Here is a 20,669-nt window from a genome sequence, read left to right as displayed (position 1 = left end):
TTAAAAATTTTCTTTTTTTTTTTTTCCTTCCTCATTTTCGTTTGGGTATAAAGTGTGAATTTTTTCATTTCTTTTTGATTTTATAATTTTTCTCATTATTATTTTATTCTTTTATATATTATAGATATATATATTAAAAAATTATGAATGAGCAAGAAAAAAAAAAGAAGGCCAATTTATTGATCTAAAGGGTTAAAAGAAAAACATTCTTTTTGTATACTTTGGCACTTTGTATAAACACAAATACGATAATATTAAGAGCACTCAGAAATCTTATTATAAATTGATTGTATGTATATGTTATTATATTAGGAAAATTTCTATGGTTCTTTTACATAATATTGATGCAATTAGTTTTATGTTATTTATTGGTATTTTATGGTATTATTTTTATTGTTTTTACTTGCTCTTTGAAAAGAATAAAATATTCTTGGGTTTATCGTTTTAGGAGTAAATTCTTTTAGTTTTTAGCTTCCAACTTTTAATAAAAAGAATTTTAGATATTTAAGGTTCAAAATATTTCTATATGGATGAATTTGTGTACGTACATATTATGTATATAAGAATGCATACTTGTGCAGGCGTCTATTTATTGAATTAGTATAGCTAATGAACAAAAAAAAAAGAAGTGATTTTTAATATGCAGTATTATGAATTTAAAATTGCATCAATAATATATTTATAAACCGTATAGTGCTTTGCAGGTTTTGAGATGTTTATAAGTTATTAATTCTATGTTTATGTTGAATTATCGGATTTGATGAAACGAATACTTTTAATCATGTACACTTTTTGTACTCTAAACAAATAAAAATTATTTTCAAGAGCAATAAACATTGAAATGACCAATAAAGATTGAAATATACAAAAATAACTATAAAATGTACAGATTCACAATAATTAAAATATAAATTTCAATTTGTCATTCAAATAAACATTTTTTTATGATTCCTATAGTTGAAGGATTAAATTAAAGTTTTGTTATTTTTTTAATATTAATGGGAAAATAATAAGACGATAATAGACAAATTATTTATGTTTGCATTAATTTAAGGATTGTTTGTTTATTCTTAAATTGAGATGCGGATGCGGTATGATTTTTTATTTTGAATCTTGTTGAACACGTGATGTGATTTAATGATGAATATGAAAATTTGAATATATATCCATACATATATGTATATGTATATACTTAAAATTTTGTAATAAATGTCATTTTAAGTAGTTTACATAAAAATTATAGTATGATTAAATTTTAATTTGAAAATAATTAAGATTGAAAGGTATTTTTTTTTTCTTTAACATAAATTTTTTAGAATCAATAAAATTTGTTAATATAGGATTGTAATAAGATCATAATTCTTAAATTAGGATTATAGAAATGATTAAAATTTATTTTAATGTAATTTTGTATAGAGGTGAAAAATGAAAATTAATGAATTAAGAAATTTACTATCAAATTTATTTGATTGCATTGAATTACTTAAAATTTTATAGGAATGGGGCTTTAAAAATTTAAAATTTATTTATGTATAATCTTTGTTTTAAAATTTATTGTATAATAAAATAAATTAAAATTTTAATGGAATCGGAAAAAGCATTTTCATAATAAATAAAAATTTTTTATTTCTCCCTATAAATATGCAATAATTCTTTTAAAAAATTCAACTCTATCACATATCAAATTTGGATATACAGTTATGTTGTATGTATGCAAATAAGAAATTTCAAATTTCACAAATTTCTTACTGAAATCTCTTCGTGTGTTTCCTTCATAATCCTTTATAAAAGAGATTATGCTAATTTTGTATAACACGATTTATTCCAAAAAGTTATTAAAATATGAAAACTTGTCTATTTGGAACACGATTTATTCAAAAAACGACAAAAAATATATATCCGTCTAGGACGTGATTGTATATGGAATTCGAACAAAATATGAAAATATACTTATCTATTTGAAATGCATATAGCTAATATGGAAAAATTATAAAATTCAAATATATTTTTACCCAAATCGGAGTTCATACAGGACTGAATTGAACTACAACCGAAAAAATGGAAATTTTATTGTAAACAAGTTACTTAATACCTGTGACACCTACAGAATAGATCTAGCTAATAATAGGTCGAGCTTCATTGTTGTACATTACAATCTACAATATTGTCACAGGGTGTTCATAAAATGTGAGACAAATTGGGGTATGCACTCTATATTTAAGTTCAATTTTAAAATTTTATGTTGTGTACAACATTATGTCCATTCAAAAAAAAATTTTTTTTTTTGTTTAAAAATTTCAAGAGCCATTGTTTTATAATTAAGTTAACTAGAACACAATTTTTTAAAAATTTTCACATTATTTAAACGCCTCTCTGTATAACAAAATTCTGGATGGTAATTTATTTTAATTTTACATTGTATTTATTTTGTTCATTTTTTTTTTACTTACGCCTAATGTCTTTTGGATCTGAATTATTACTTCTAGGACTACCACTTTTATCTTCATTGTATTCATTTGATTCTTCTAATGAATCTTGTGATGTACAAGCTGGACTTGTTGATGTTGTACGAAGTGATTCACAACTGTTGAAAAAATTCTAAATAAAATGAAAAAAAAAAAGCCCATAAAAGTAAATTAATACAAAAATGAAAAAATAAAACACAATATTGAATTGCTTTTTCATATAAAATTGAAAATTCAGAGTTGATAAACATCAAATCAATCAATCAAACAATTCACAATCGAAAATATTTTTTTTGTTGTTTTTTTTTTTAATTTTAAATTTAATACAAACTAAAACAAAAAACTAAATGTATTTATGTATTAAACAATGAAACTATATGTTTGTGCATATGTAAAAGAGAATATAATAATTCAATATATACACATACATACATTGAACAGAGTAAAACACGAATAAAAAAAAATATATAATAAATTTATAACAATAAAAATATTTTAAGTTCATACTTGATCGATTCCTATGTATTTTGGTGGTGAAAAAGCTGATGAAAATTGAAAATTTGATAACATAGACTTTGATACTAATCTGTCATTTGAAAAAAAGTTCCCAGCAGCTGCTGCACTGTTTGCTAATAATGTTGGATTGAATTGCAAAAATTGCGGTGGGAAATTACTTAAAAGATGACTTCCATAACCAGACATTAACGACATATTATGTAAATCTTTGGCATCTGGAAGCTAAAAGAAAAAAAAAATATACAAAAACAATAAGAAAATAAAATTACAAATATATGTACATATTATTAAATGTTATATGTGTTCATTGATAGCCTAATATTTATCATAAATTTTATAAATTATTTTTTGTAATTTTAATAAAAATTTGTAATTCTTAAAGTTTACATAAATTTTATTTGTAAAAGTAATTTATTTCTTTAAAAGTTATTTTCGTTTTCATATTTCATTCGTTTTGAAAAGTGAAGTTTTGAATTTTTTTTTAAAAGTGTCAAAATTGTCGCCTCTTGTTGTCTCTAAAATAGAAGCATGAAAAAGCTCAATTTTTAAAAAATACTCTCAGGTATATAGCCTGTTGAGAGCAAATCTATCTTGAGTCCATTGCTTTTAAAAATACTAAAGCAATACTCTTAAAAAAATTTTAAGAAATATCCTACCTTAGTTGCACGCTGAACGCGAGAGTGTGTACCTCCCTAATACACTATATGTATAATTCGGTATAAAAGTAATTCACGTGTAAAAATTATACAATATTTTATTTGAGTGAACATGGGATTGTCATCAGAAACTGCCTTTTATAAATTTGAATCGAAATTAAACTTCGACTTTAAATTTGTTCCGCTCAACAATTTGCAAATTGTGACTTACGATAGTATCGCACTAGACAGGGGACATGTAAGTTTGAATCTTAACCTACAAACTGGAATAATAATAATTTGACTTTTACTTTTCATACAAATATTTACAGAAATCTATTGCAATAAATAAGTGTCACTCACAATTATTCCTTCATATATATAGACTTGTGAGTTTTGGAAGAACGCAAACATCATAAGTGCATTCCTTTTTCAAGAACATTAGGCTTCAAACAATTAATGAGTAGTTGGAAAGACATTTTAAATGAAACGATGTTCTTTCTGGAAATCCCGTTATGTAAGAGTAAAATTTTAGTTGAGTACCTATTTGACATTTATTTTTAACATTAAAATTCAATGCCATCTACAGTAAAATATGTGAGTCAGCCTTTATATACATGTATACAATTTATAGAATTTTTTCAATTCAATTTTGACCCATTCTTTTTAATAATATCGAAGAAATTCCAGAATATTAATAAATGCAATATAATTTTATTTGTCAATATTATAGATAGACGATTAAAATTTATTTTATACGTTTTATTTTCTAATATTTACAAAATTATGTATATACAATGTGTGTTTAAAAATAACAATGTCGGTTTTCAATATAATATTAGAAAGTTAATTTTTGATTAATTTTACAAGTATGCATTAAATACATGCTTATACTTACGATCAATAATATATATGTATATGTATATAGAAATGTACTTCAATGTATGGTATGTATATTACATTATAATTTCCTTTTCTTAAATGTCACTAAATATCACTATCAAAATGTAAGAAGGTGACAGTTTGAAAAATAATTTTTTTTCTTTACATTTTAATTTTTTTTTTTTTGTATTTAAAATGCTTGTAATATACAAGTACTATTATTGTACTATTTGTATACAAAATATTGAAAATACTCCTATTTTTAACTTCAAAATGAAAATAAGAAATAAAAAATTTACAGAAAAAAAAAAACAAGACAGTAAAAATTTTCCAAAGAATTTCACATGAATGTTAAAAGGAAATTTTCATTGTCAGTTTTTAAAATTCATAGACAAAGAGATAATTTACGGACATTTTTACATTTTTCTGTCTTATTTTGTTTGTGTTCTTTTTCTCTATTTAAGAATTACAACAACACGATTTCCTCTATATATATAGAATCCTTTTTGGTTATCAAATATGTTTTTGTTTCTTTTTTCACTATTTATCATTATATTTTGGTTTTTAAAGTTGTGGATTACCCTCATCCATATAGATCTCTCTCCAATCCTTAAAAATTAACATGCTTAAATACAAGTAATTTTAATAATATAAACGGCCGAATGTGTGCAATACAACCATATATGTAAATGTATTTGTGTAATATAAGTAAGTTTTTGCTTTTTTTTTTTGATTTTCTATTTTGGAATTGTTTATCGGATAGAAAATTATTTTTATTTTTCAAAAATAAAGAGAATAGATCTCAAACGTTCTACATTTTTATGTAGATATTATAAATATACGAGTATTTTCCCATTTTTAGTCAAAAAATTTTACATATTTTGTCAAAGCATTTTTTATAATCTTTTTCATGAAATCTGAATTTTTGCGCTTGTCTTTTTTGTTCTTTTTCCATACGGTATACTTTGCCTTATCTTAAATATTATAGTGCATTTCCCCTTCTCCTTTCTCTTGTAAATTTTAAAAATATGTAAATCTACATAATATCGAATAGATTGTTGTATATGCCAAAAAAAAAAACAGAAACTATTCGAAAATCCCATTGTATAGTGAAAACAATTTAAAATTTTTATTGCTATTCAATTTTAAATTTATATACGTGTAATGCAAATTTCAAGTATAATTTTTTTTAAATATATAATATATATATATATACATACTGTATATAATAAATAAATAAACAAAATATAATATAACAGTTTAAAAGATTTAAAGTTAAATATGAAAAAAAAAAACATTAACAATAACTATAAAAATAATATCAGTAGAAAAACGAAAACCGAGAAAAAAAAAATTACATTTGAATACATAAAATTAACATTATGTAGCAACATATGTACAATGCACACTTCAAGTGACTAAACTTACAACTCTCTTCTTACTATTCAAATTGTTGCACTCTGTTTCTCTTTCTTCTTGTATTTGTTGTTTTTTTTTAATATTTAAATACTAAATATATCTTTAGCGATCAACTTGTACCTTCTCCCCTTGAGATTTGATACAAAAAGAAAAAAAAAACGAGTAGCTTTAGATGAAGTTTGTACATGTTTTTGGTTTTCAAATTGAAAAATGTTTAATTGCAATCATAAGGTATATAAAATAGATTGTAATCACGTGTTCACATTATTGCATATGATTTCAATTAAATTTTAATTATTAATTTTAATAAAGTTGTATAGTTCCGTGACTGTGTATATCACTAAAAAGATAACACATATGTACATCAATTGTTAGGTCTTTGAGATTTATATGAGTTTCAAACTCGCATAAATAAAACAATTATCTGCAATTACTAATTGTTCTTTTAATGTATTAAAAATTTTTTCAATTTAATTGTTATTTAAATTTTGCATAAGTGAAGCAGAATAAAATTTATATAAAAATTATGTTTTCATTTAAAATATTTTTTTAATTAAGATTGTACAAATTGATGTTAGAAAGGGGAATATAGTTAATTATCAGGTATATAGTTGTTAATTATAATTAGATTTAGTAAATTAAAATTGTACAAACGAACTATAAAATATTTCAATTTACTTCAATCTAATGCATTTTAATTGCACGAAATCCGCATTATAAAATTTTCAACTTTAAGTTTTTATAATTATACAAATGTTTAACGTATGTGTTAGAAATTAAACTATAGAATTAAATTATTTTTAAGATGCATACTCTTTGATATTTTATCAGCTATTAAGATGTATATTAATCTATTCTGTTTTTTACTTTCAGTGTTATAGACATGTGGTAAGTGTGGAAGGCAAACAAAGCAAGAAGGCAGGAAGAAATAGTAGTGTAAGCGCAAGAAAGTTATTGATTCTGCTTCAGATTTTATGTAATTTAATTTCGAACAGTTTATTCGAAATGCTTGAAAATATTCAATTTTAATACAGCGCGACAAGCCAGGAGAACCACAAATCAGGTTGAATGTAAAACAGAGAATTGTCGCCATAATAAAATGAGTAATGAATAATTCAAGCAAAGTCTTTATAAAATATTAAGGAACAATATGAGACGCAATATTTTCGTTCCAGCAAAAAAACACAGAAAATTGCATTAGTTGAGAAAAAATATCCGAAGCGATGGTTTTGATAGATAATTGTGTTTATTGTCTTCATAGACCTGTAAAATAATTAAAAATTTAAAACCGGCAAAAATGCAAACAATGTAAATATAAAAACATCCTCGGAGCAATGGCCTAGATAGGCAAATTGACGAAAAAATTTATTCTCAACATCATTGGAGAGTAAGGAAGGTAAGATAATTATATAGTTACATAAATACAATATGTTGGAATTATCTTATGTGTAAACACCTTACACAGAAGACCGACGAAAGAACGTCAAAGCAAATATTGTAAAGAATAACGTGGTGAATGTCGGAATGACGGTGGCGGTAAGAAGATACACAAATGCAAAAGCACCTGTTATGTGCAGTATTGAAATGTGTGTTCTAGCAAATAAAAAAATTACACGATAAAATAGAACATGAAAATCATGGTCTGACTGACAGTAATACAAACTGTAGTCCTTGCTTAAATTCTCCATGGCTCAAAGGTTTAGCAAATATGCATAGACGAAATAGTTCCCGCTATATTTTGTATTGTTCGGTTCCACTTCCATCTGCATTAAAAATTCTTGTCCATGTGGCTAAAAACAAAACAAAAATATTATAAACGAACGATTAGATTAAAAAATTTCATGATTTTTTCCTTCTTGCAACCATTCCATTCAGTGTAGAAAGATCAGCGGTTTATAAAACCTCTTTTTTTTTTTCTTGTTCTTTTATAAACTTAAAGAAACAATAGGGAACGTATCGATTTAAATATTATTATATATTCATAAGATAAATATCTTGGAATTGTTGATACTATTATATCCAGAGGAAAACATTGAAGATTCAAGAAGATCAATTTGTTTGAGTAATAAATCCATAAGTCTTTATAGTGTTCATAATTTTATATGTCGTCCAGATTATCATTTTTTTTTTTTTGCATTATTTTTTTATACTAAATTTAATTTTTACTTTTTTTTTGTTTTTTGAATTTATTTTAAGTATTTTCTTTAACTATTTCTACTAAAAGAAAATTTCTATATTAATTCAGTAGTTATAACAGTAGTCGAGCGAATATCACTTAGGTCACGCGGTAAGAAAAACAAAAATAATATATTCTTTTTGTTTTTTAATAGAAAAATTATAGATCGTTTAAAAACCTGAAAAATTCTAGGAAGTCAAGTTTGGTTTAAATATATATATATGAATAATTTAATAACAATTTTGGAATATCATGCAAATTTTATGAAGAAATAGTTTTATTGTTATGCGATATGTGCACCGAAAAGTTGAGTATTGAAAATTATAGCGAAAATATTATGAATTTTATTTTTCCATTCTCTTAAATTTTATATAACGCTGGTTCAATATATTAGAAGAAAGATGAAAATCGACTTATACATTGGTCCCGTATTGTGACTTTCTTTTTCAATAGAACGATTTGTAGGTTGAATAATATTATTGCTCTAAGGCAAGGCAATTCATTTAATTACAGCCGCGAAAGCTACATCGCAATACAAGCATTAAAATTATGTTTTGGCATTATTTCGATTATTAAATTTATTTTGAATTTATTCTGAAAGGTGCAGCATCCCGGCAAAAAAATTCATTATTCTTCATAAAATTTCTTTTGTAGATTTACATTAAAGAAAATTTCTGATGAATGGGTTTGTCTCAATGTGAAAATGTATTCACCCTAAACTGGTAGTAGAATAATAATTTCAAGAAAAAATATAACACTCAACAACATGTATTGTTTTATATCATAAACTCCTCAATGCTTTATAAAATATTTCGTTCATCATTAGTGAAAATATTCTATATAACACAATAAGGTATGCAGACAGTTAATTTTTCTCAATTTTTTCATAATGCATTTTTTGCAAAATTAAAAAAAAAAATTGAAGTCCAATTTAAAAGGGTTTTATCAAAATATTGTATATAATAATTTTTCTCGTATTTTAAAGAATACGCAATAATTTGTCTATTCAAAGTTTACTAACGTTAAGTGATTGTGTTGAAAAAATCACTGATCTGCTACAGATTTTCAAGAACAATACAAAAATATAGCCATTTAAATTGTCTCTCCAGTTTCAATTTGTTGTTTTATTTCAATTTTTTTATGTTTTAGTTTTGCCATTTATGATTTAAACAGTTTAAGTTTTGAGTTCGCTTTGTATAACAAGAAAATGATGATAAAATATGACAAAAGTATAAAATTTAAGGAAACAAAAAACAACAGAAAGAATTTCAACTTATATTTGAAATAAAATTTATTAAAAATTTTAAATGTTTTTCAAAATGTACTTTTATTAGATTTCTAATAATACAAGATATTCTAGAGAAATTTTAATATTACGGAAATTCTAAGTAAATTATTGTAGACAGTAGCCATATTTGCTTTAAAAGGTTTACATTATTATGTTTAAATAGGAACAAAAAAAAAATAAAAATAAAAATGTTAAAAATAGTATAAGAGATTCTTGTGATTAATAATTTAATTAAAATAAAACCTTGACTCAGAATTTCAATTTATGGAATAGGAAATTCTTAATCAAAACTCACCAATTGTTTAGGTACAAAAAGACTGCAAAATGAGGAATTCTGGAAATGAAACATGATTTGAATGTTAATTAATTAGAATTATTTTAATTGATTAATGTATGTTTGATGTAGGTATGTATACCTTTTTTTTTAAAGCTAAAGTTAATTTTCAATTTTATTTTTTTATAGGGCTATTTGTTCAGGATGTAAAAACCTTATAAATCTACAATACTTATTTAAATTTGTTAAGAAAAAAGTTGATGCAATCAAAAAATTCGTAGTAAATATTCTGACAATTGAGTTTTGATAAAATAAAAATGTCAATTTGATAAAAAAAAAAATAAAATCAAAAAATTGTAGCATAACGCCATCTATACTGTATGAAAAAGTAGTATCAGTGTTACTGATGGATTGATTAAAAGCCTTCAAGACCGTTGATCATACCATTTTACTAAAAAAATTCAAAGATATGGTATATAAGAATTGGCTTTTAAATGGCTCAATTCATATTTAAATAGTCGTTCGCAATTCACGAAAATTGGAGTAGTGCTCTGGGTCCTTTGCTCTTTAAAATATTTATGGACAATTTGGTTGACGTAAGAATTATGATGAAGTTATACTTTTCGCAGATGACGATTGCTTACGTTTCAAAAAAAATGAATTTTGAGATCAAAAAAATTGAATCATGGATGGAAACGTCAAAACCATTAACATAAAAAAAAAAACATAATATATGGTGATAAATACATCTTCACTTCTGTTGAATATCAAAATTTCTAAAGAATTGCTAGAGCAAGTGAATGAGTTTAAATATCTTGGAATTTGGATCGACTTCAAGTTAAAATGGAATATACACACACTCTTCACTCTGCAACAAACTCTAATCCATTGTTGCTGTTTTTAGTAAAATCTCGCTTTTATTGCCAGCAATTGTCAAAAAATGTATCTACAATGCACTTTTTTTATAGTCGCGTTAGCTATCTATGGTCTTAAAAAAATTTATGCGGTCTTAATACGTTCCTAAATGTATGCTATACGGTTAATAATAGTATCCCTAAAAGTATGCAAATTATTTTCATATTTTATGGCCTTAAATTGTAATTTTATAATTTAATGAATTTAATACACATCTCAAAAGACAAGCTGATTATGATGTGATCCCGTTCCCCTATAAAATTAGCATAGTTAATTTTGAAAATTCTTACAAAATTTTTACTATTCTGACATATAATTATGTCAAAATATAATTCTTAACACGTAAAGTCAAAAGTTTCAATAAAAAAAATTTTTAACAAGAATCTCTTCCATTAATACTTTAACGGATTTTCTTTTCAAAGAAAAAAAAAATATTTATTAACTTAAAAAGTTTTTTTCTTTCATTTTTATTTTTTATTATTATATTTTCGATATTTTTTCAAAAAATCGACCGCAATTCTTATTAAGAACTATTAAGTTTCTGATATTTTTTTTACTATTCTTGTTATTGTTGTTTTTCACAAGTTCATCGTCGTTGTTTTAAGAAAATTTCTTTATTCTCTATTTGCTCTTTTTTTTTTTTGTTCGCTTGTTTTGTTTCAAAATGTTCCATTGATGACAACAATAGTCATTGTAACTCAATGATCAAGAATAATATAAGAAGAACAACTAAAAAAAAGAAAAGAAGAAAGAGACAAAAAAAATTTTCTTTTTCTTATTTTTTTTTTTCTTTCGATGGAATTCTTTACTGTTTTTACTCCTTAATTTTTTTCTTGTGATGTTTTCGATTGATTTTTTCTTATCGCACAGGGCAATATTTTTCTTCTCATATCTTCCATATTTTTTCATATATATATAATATACGAGTATGTGTGTGTGTACTGTATTGTATATCTATACAAAATAATGTATAACATTGAATTCGTAATATAGTTGAGTGACACCATTGTGTTATAATTCGGAAATTACACCAAAATATTCTTGTTTATTGAATTCAATGAATTTTTTTTTTTGTCGATCGTGAAAAATTACCTTTTATATATTTAAAGTTATCAAAAATAAAAAAAAAAACATTTAATGGGAATAAATATGTACAAAATATTGAAACTTAAAATATTATTAGGGCTAAAGGGAGAACACAAAAGCAGAATAAAGCGGGTAAGCAGGAGCAAAAAAACTTACAGAGAGGAGACATTTTGTATGCGTAGATATATGTACACATATATATTTTAAGTATATGAAGACAAGTAATATCTATTTTTAGTAATTTTTGACAGGTGATTTTGTCAGGATTAATAACATATTTTTGTTGTTTATTCTTTACTTTTAACTTACTGACTATAAGTAAATAAGTAAGTAAGTAAGTAAGCGTGTATAATAAGAGAACAGCGATAATTTTGATCATTCCTCTTTCAAAATAAAGAAAAAACAAAAAAATTATGCGTTATTGTCTTTTGATCATAAAATTTTTCTCAAAAAAAAAAAAAATTTTTTTTTTTTTTGCGTCTTTGTCGTTTTGATCACATTTGACAATTTTAACGCATGTAAAAATTGTGCGTTTTAAAATCAATTTATATTCTATAAAAATTCACATTTTCCAATATTACGCTTTTTTGCTCTCACAACAATATTTCGGTATGATAAGAATGAAACAAAAATATTAAAAGTTGTTTTACTTCTGAAGGTACCATGTACTTGAAGCTTACACACGTATGGAGAGAAGCTTGCAAATGTATGGAGAGAAATAAAAAAAAAAACTGCTTATGATGATGAGACAATGTGTCGTCTTTTTTTTAGTTTTTGTGTTCCCATAAGTATATTTTTAAAAGTATTTTGTATAAATGTTAGTTTTATTGTATAAATGGACTTCAGGTAATAAAAAATTAAGAGATTTTTGATTTAAAAATTGAGCAATTTTCAATTTTCATACAATTTTTTTTTTTGTTTTGTTTTCGCGGCATATTTGTTTTAAATTTTTCTTATATTTTTTATTTTTATTGTATATTTTAGGAATTTATAAATAAAGGAGTTATTCAAGTAAATTATATACAGAATGGTGTCAAATTATCGATGATGATTTAAAGGAGTTAAAAGAAAACCAATGCCGTAGAATATGAAATGAAAAAAGAAATTCTTGTTTCGGAAGGAAACTGTGAAAAAAAAATTCATAAAATATTTTTTTTCTTAATTTAATTTTGTGTAAAAGTTTGCTCTTTTTTTTATTTAATAATATTTTTTAATGAAACAATTCAATTAAATTTTATATTAAATTCTGTATTGTATATTTGTATGACACTTTAGTGTATAGTGTTATATATATGTGTTATATATGAGTTGGATTTTATTATCACACTATCTCTTCACACATATTATACACACATTACCAGACTTTATTTTTAATTATAATTGAAATGAGCATACTGAATTTATTCATCAATATGGTATATTGGTTTATTGAAGATCTAATAAAAATAAAGCCTCATGAATTGGAAACTTCAAGTTTTCATTCGATAACCGTGTTAACTAAAGGTGAAAGTGAAATGTATTTAGTAAATACGAGAAACAAAAATTTAACAAATGTGAATCGAAAAAACGCTGTGCATTATGCCACATCAACTTCAATGAGTCTTTATATAAAATGGTATAACAGTTTTGACATTGAATTTAAATTACTTATAGTACTGTTCGTATAACACTATTTATTTTTTTATATTTCCATTTATTTCAAACATTTTAACAAAATTTATTATAAATTGTTAAGCTTGTGTAGGCGCGTTCCTTGTTTTTTTTAAATCTAAATTATTTTTATATTTAATTCAAAGACGTAATATTCTGTTTGCCGGTTCGTGCATACATCATCATCTTTTGGCGCTACAGCCTGGGGTAGGCTTTGGCCTTCTGCACGATTTGCCTCCAAGTAGTTCTATCTTGCGCTGCCGCTTTCCAATTGTCTATTCTCAGCGTTTGAACGTCATTTTCTACGTTGTCAAGCCATCTTGTTCTTGGTCTTCCTCTTGCTCGATTGAGGTACGGCCGGCTGTTAAATATTTTGTATTGCGCTCTATCACTGCTCATTCGCGCCACATGTCCTGCCCACCGTAGTCTCTGCGATTTTATAAATCTAACGATGTCTTCACCTTCTATTAGCTGCTCTAACTCATCATTACTTCGCCTTTCGTATTCACCATTTTCTAATCTTCTGGCTTTAAAAATTTTTCTTAATATTTTTCTTTCAAATATGCGCAGGCTCTGCATATCACTATTTTTCATTGACCATGTTTCACTGCTATATGTTACGACAGGACGTATAATTGTTTTATATATAATTAGCTTCGTGTGTCGTGATATTATGTTTGAATGTAATAATTTTTTGTTTGCGTGATAGCTTCTATTACCTGCTTGAATTCTGTCGTTTATCGTATAGTGCATATTATTGTCATTGCGAATTATAGTTCCCAGGTAGTTAAAACTTGTAACATTTTCGAAATTGTATTCGCCGATGGTTATATTTTGCAGCTGTTGCCTTGGTGCCCTAGACATTTCCAAATACTTGGTTTTGGCTTCGTTAATTTTAAGACCAACTTTTGATGTTTCTTTTTCAATAGCTATAAAAGTTTCGCATATTGCACTGACACTTCTTCCAATTATAACTATATCATCTGCATATGCCAATATTTGCGATGTTCTTATAAAAATATGGCCACCGGTATTAATTTTTGCTAAAGCATTCTGCAGAAGTAGGTTAAACATTAATGCGGACAGCGCGTCTCCTTGTCGTACTCCGGTTTCAATATTAAAGGCACCTGAGGTTTGCCCCTGCAATTGCACTTTTGCTTTTGAAAATTTTATAGTCATCATCATTAAATTTACTAACTTTTTCGGTATACCTTGTCTTTTTAGTGCCATTTCCAGTTGCTTTCGATCTATGCTATCAAATGCTTGTTTATAATCGATGAAGAGTATATGTAGATTTACATTATGCTCATAACATTTCTCCATGCTTTGTTTTAATAAAAATATTTGGTCTATTGTTGACCTATCGTTCCTGAATCCACATTGGTATTCATCGATTATTTCCTCTGCCAGCGGTTTTATTCGTTCATAAATTACATTTGATAGGACTTTTTACATAGTATTTAATAATGTAATACCTCGGTAATTATTGCAATCTGTTTTGTCACCCTTTTTGTGTATAGGACAAATTAAACCTGTGTTCCAATTTGAGGGAATATGTTCCTGCTGCCATATGTTACATATTAAATTATGTAGACTCCTTAGCAGAGTGTCTCCTCCCATTTTCAACAGCTCAGCTGTTACATTATCCTCACCAGGTGCCCTATTATTTTTCAGTTTAAAGATTGCAGTTTTAATTTCGTCAAGTGTTGGTAATGTATCTAACGGTTCTGCCGTCATTCTATCGTATTCATCATTTTGTTGGATTTCTTGTGGTATGTTCAATAATTCTTTGAAATACTCAACCCAACGCGACATTACCCCATTTTCGTCCGATATCATGTTGCCCGCCTTATCCTTGCAAACATTTAACCTTGGCTGATACCCATTTGTAATTTTCTTTACATTCCTATAAAATTTTCTTATATCGTTTCTGTTGTGCTCTTCTTGAATATTTTGAATTTTACTTTGTAGCATTTGTTTTTTCTTTTTCCTGCATATTTTAGTAGCGAGGATTCTCTTTTGTTTGTATTGTTCTCTATTTGCTCTAGTATTCCTTTGTAACATTTTCTTCCTTGCCTCGTTTTTAGTTTCGATTGCCGCCTTGCATTCTATATCAAACCACTCGCTATTGCGTTGTGATGGTATTTTACCCACTACTTCAGTTGCAGCTGTTATTATAGCTTTCTCGATGTTCTCTGCAACATTATCGATAGAATTTTGTTGGGTTCCCACATTGTGAGTCAAGTATTGTTTTATTTTTTCTTGATACTGTTCTTTGGTAGTGGGTTGTGTAAGTTTGGCTGTGTTCCATTTTGTTTTTCTTTTACCTCTTTGTTTTGTGACATTTGATATTCGCTGCCTCAAAATCACTTTAACGAGATAGTGGTCACTGTCGCAATTCGCACCTCGGCAAGACCTCACATCCATTATAGACGAAGCTTTTCGTGTTGTTATTAATACATGGTCAATTTGATTCACTACGCCACTACCTGGCATTTTCCATGTTCCTTTATAGATGTTTTTTCTCTCGAAAGAGGTGCTTTTAATTTTCATCGACATTTCATCTGCGAACTGGCATAACCGCTGACCATTATTGTTACAAAGTGCATACAATAATTAATATATTACGAGTATATGAAATGGTACCACAAAATTAGCTGGCGAGTAAGATCTCCTATTAGTGTGTTAATGATAATTTTGTTTAGAATGTTGGGTTATATGTCGACTTCCGCGGTCTTTTTTTCACAGTAGAGAAAAGGTCAATGAGACTAATTTAATCAATTCTATAAAATTACTATAATTTCACATTTAATTTCGTTTTTTAAATATTAATTTTTGATTTCTATTAATGTATACATTATAAATTAAATATAAAATAATTTTCATATTGCCATTAATATTAATTTTTAAAAGATAATTTCGATAGTTAATTTCAATTACAAATGAAAATAAATGAAAATTTAATTGAATAATTATTTTTAATAATTGATGTTTGCTCATATGTTTATGTGTGTTTTATTTCATTCACTACATATTCGTATATACACAAGAAGATTTTAAATTCATAAATTCATTTTATAAAAATTAAAGTGATAATTCCTATATGACAGTAAAATATTCTCACCTATAATCATTCAAAAAATACAAAATTTTAAAAAAAAAAAACATAGATAAATTTTGGTATGTTATTTTTTAAAATTGTAATTCCATGTCCGTCCGGTCCATTCGTTTTAAGATTTTAAACCGTCAAAAGCAATTTTATTATTTAATGAAATGAATTTACTGACATCACATTTATGTTTCATACAAAAAACCAGTAGCATTGAATCACATTGTTCACATTTCGTACCAAAAACAATCGTACATAAAATGACCATAACAGTCAAAAAGAAATAATGGAGAAAAAACGTGAAAAATAAAATGCTAGCCAAAAGGTAAAAGCAAAAAAAAAAAGAGAGACTGAAAAACACACTATTTTACACGATTTATGTTCGATTCAGATTTTCAAAACCTCAAAAAAAAAAATAAGTGAAAAAAAAATTTGAAAAGTCACTTTTTTTGGTATGCAGTTTTTGATGGTTGTTTTTCAATTTTTGTTTTTTTTTTGTTGTTAGCTTGAGTGTTTGTGCCTGAAATTTAAACGTTTTATATGGTTTTTTGTTTGTTTTTTATTTTAAATGGTTTTTATTAGAGAATTGAGAAGTTAAAGTCGAGATGGCTGTTGTTTTTAAGATGAAATGACCGTTTATGGAAGTTTTAGGTATTCAATTTTTTTGCTCTAGTATTTAACTTATAAGAACAGAATAAATTTTTGGGATATACATTTGGAGATCTTCCGTTAATAACGATTTTTGTTATAAATATTATAGGCTTTGAGGTATAGAAGTTGTGCCACAATTATAAAAATTATTGATTATTTTCCCTGTAGAGAGGGAAGGCAGTGAATCACATATTCTATGCGTAGTTATAGAGAATTATATCAGAAACAGCTTACATACATTTTAGTGAGCGTAAGAGTGTTATCGTGCCCTCCAAATTATGGGGTGTGGGATTTCGGCAGATTTTTGACTTTATTCGGTTTGTTTTTGGATGGCTCTTTTGTTGTGTGATTATATGTAATCAGTCTCAAATAGCTGCGGTATAATTCGGACAATCTAGTTGATCTCAGGTGAGTTAATTTTCACTGAATTTTTTTTTTTTTTTTTTAATGTTTTATTTATTTTTTTTTCTTTTTTTATAATAGTACAATTCAAAACAAAACTAAAGAATATTTTTTTTCTGTAATTATTAATTTAAATGTGCAATAGCCCAAGAGGCTCTCCCATTTATAAAAATATGTTTGTAATAGCTAATAATTATTTTTTTTTAATAAATTTAATTTACAAATTTTATTTACAAAATGTTAGAATTCGGATATTATTTATCTAGTGTTGCTAAAAAGTTTTCATAAAAAAGCAACTTTTATATTATGTTTAATAACTAAAATAAACTTACCCTAAACTTATACATATACTAGAATAAAATTACCTTATACCTAACTTACCCTAATTTCTCCAAAAATATGTTTCATTATAATTAATAAGTTTGTTTAAATTTGGAATATATTTGTCATATATAAAATATTCATTATTTTCTAAGCTAAGGTTATTTAAATCTAAAGGTATTTTTTTATTTGCTGCATTTCTAATGAAATGGTAAAGTATTGACTCAGGCGTTCTGTTCAGACCCGTGCAAGCTCTTAAACAGTTACGCTCAAACAATCTAAATTTTTCCAGTGTTGAAGCACTTATGGTAAACCAAACTGGACAACCATATGTAAGAATAGGTCTAATAAAGCTCACGTAGCAAATAATTTTCACTCTATTACAGAAAACCTTCGAGTAGAACAACTTAGCTAAACTCATAAATGACTTACTAGCTTTAGATAATTGATTCTGACAATGCGTATTAAACTTGTATAAATAGTGGTAATTAACCCCTAAGTATTTGAAGGATTTACAATTTTTTATATAAGTATTATCTGGAGCCTTTAACAAAACGTTTTTCCAATCCCTTCTAATTTTGGAGTTTGCCTTGTTTGTAGTATTTCTAAAAAGAACGGTTACACACTTACTGATTTTTAATTTCCAATCATAGCAGTATGAGACAAGCTTGTCAAACAGTTTTTGCAACATATATCGTGCAATATTTGGATCGTGATTAACTGAGTAAATTGCTAGGTCATCCGCGAAAGCTATACTGTGATTTAGCCCTAAACTGTTGTTTAAGGAATCCGGTAGTCCGCATGAAAATATATTAAATAAAATGGATGAGTTTACAGTGCCCTGCTGGAGACCGTTTAAAACTGCAAACTCTTTTGAGCACTTTCCTCTACTGGAAACTACTCTAAAAGTTTTATTGCGAATCATATTGTTTATTAATATGATCAGGTATAAGGGAAAACCATATTTTATCAATTTATATATTAGGCTATCCAACCAAACCGTGTCGAAGGCTTTTTCCAGGTCCACGAAACATGCCGCCACGCATCGTTGATATGCCAACAAATATCGGAAGATAATTTAGTCATTGCATGGATTGTACTATGCCTGTTTCTGAAGCCTCATTTCTGAATTTTCACTGAATTAATACTGAATACCCTATAGCATTACCGCCCACTAAATTGAATTCTTATACTTTAACAATGTTAAAAATTTTCTTTTTTTAAATTCTTATATTTATTGTTCATATACTCGTGGACTTCTAAATTGAATTTAATTTAAAGTTTAAACAGACTAAAATCTTTTTTTTTCTTTTCTTTGAATCAATTCCATCCCCATATAAAGGATAAAAATAAAGATATCAACATTTTAGAGTAATAAACAGACGCGAAATATTGCAGTATTTTGCTATGACATTTTTTTTTAACATATTTTTACAGTTTTTTTTTTTCGTTGTTTATTGTTATAAAATTATACGTCAAATATGACAGTTACATATACCAATAACATTAAAGGTGTTTTGTTTTATACTTAGATATAAGGATGGCAGGCGGTGGTTCAATGCTGCTGAAAAAATTTAGAAGAAAGACGAAGTGAAAACGGCATAAGAACAAAAAATAAATTATTTGTTTTTTTTAATATCATAATTTAATTTTATTACAATATGAAATATAAATGTATATGTAAGTGTGTGTAGTACGTAAACACGTAGATACATATGTGTGTAACATACTACACGTTTTTTAATAAAATTATATATAAAGTCCATAATAGTAGGTAATAAAATTGTAACAAAAATTAATGGTTTCAATCTTGATTTTTTCTTTTCTACATAATTTTTTAATTCACATTTTATTCTTATGTTCTTGTTTTTATAATAAGTTATGAATAACATAATATTAGAACAGTATAATTCACATTTTGTCAAGCGACCTTGTTCAAATTTTATTTTTTTTTTCAGAGTTTTAAGCGTTAATATTTGCCACATTCGACTATCGAGAAAGAAAAGATGAACATAAGCAACAACAGTCTTTTGATCAACAATGAATTGAATAAATATACTAACTCCGTTGTCAAATCAACGACCTAAAATACATTTTACTTACAGCATTTACAACAAGTTAGCATTATAGTTTACGATTTGTGTTTAAATTATATTTTAATTATAAGCTTATAAGATATGAAACTAAAAAATCTTATTTTTTAGCAAAGATTACATTAAAACTGATTGGTAAGCATAATACGAGATACCTGAAATTTGGAATATAACCTATTAGTCATATGCAGAGAAAGAATTAAAGTATAGTTTTGTACAAGTGAACTATATTAATAACGGCGTTACAACTGACACACGTCATTCGTTCACCGCATTCTAACCTATATGTTGAAATGATTGGCAATGACTGTCAAAATCGGCAAACTTTTTTTTTATGATAAATTTTTTGATTTTGTGTTATTTGAGGTTTGTTTTTTCGATGATTTGAAATTCAACGATGATGTATGAATATTACGAGGACAGTAATATTTCGTAAGTATTATCTTAGAAAAAAAAAGTGTTCACGTATGCAAAAATAAAAAATTTAATAAAAATATTTTAGGTGGAGCCATTTATTTATTTTAATTAATCACACACTAGTTATAATAGTAAATAACAACGAAATAATTTTGATTTTTAAATGTTAATTTTCTACAAATCGTCTGCCATCTGTCGAATGGAGTTCATTTTGACTATGCTGAAAGCAGCCAGCGATAGTGTAAAATTTATTTATTACTTGCAAAATTATGAATGGTTTAATATAAGATTTTTTAATATTAAGTGCTCAATTACTAGACTTACAAATTTATGTAAGAATCGAGTAACTCTTTTAAGATTTTTGAAAAAT

The 20,669-nt window shown here is 25.8% G+C and overlaps 1 protein-coding gene across 2 annotated transcripts in view; it reads right to left on the bottom strand.

Annotated features, from left to right (window-relative positions):
* Window positions 1-20,669, bottom strand: part of LOC129613532 (protein Teyrha-meyrha) — a 60,125-nt gene that overhangs the window by 5,013 nt on the left and 34,443 nt on the right. The window contains exons 2-4 of one of the 2 annotated variants that reach the window (XM_055527639.1): window positions 9,677-9,715; window positions 2,973-3,203; window positions 2,451-2,598 (exon numbers count right to left, since the gene is read on the bottom strand). In XM_055527639.1, coding sequence (XP_055383614.1) covers window positions 2,451-2,598; window positions 2,973-3,203; window positions 9,677-9,715 — 418 coding nt within the window. The remainder of the gene's footprint in view (window positions 1-2,450; window positions 2,599-2,972; window positions 3,204-9,676; window positions 9,716-20,669) is intronic. The other variant, XM_055527640.1, reaches the window with a different exon arrangement.

This window comes from Condylostylus longicornis, unplaced genomic scaffold (genome assembly GCF_029603195.1).
Source record: "Condylostylus longicornis isolate FDR11 unplaced genomic scaffold, ASM2960319v2 ptg000084l, whole genome shotgun sequence".
Classification (NCBI taxonomy): Eukaryota; Metazoa; Arthropoda; class Insecta; order Diptera; family Dolichopodidae; genus Condylostylus; species Condylostylus longicornis.
This window is presented reverse-complemented; position numbering and strand designations above follow the sequence as displayed.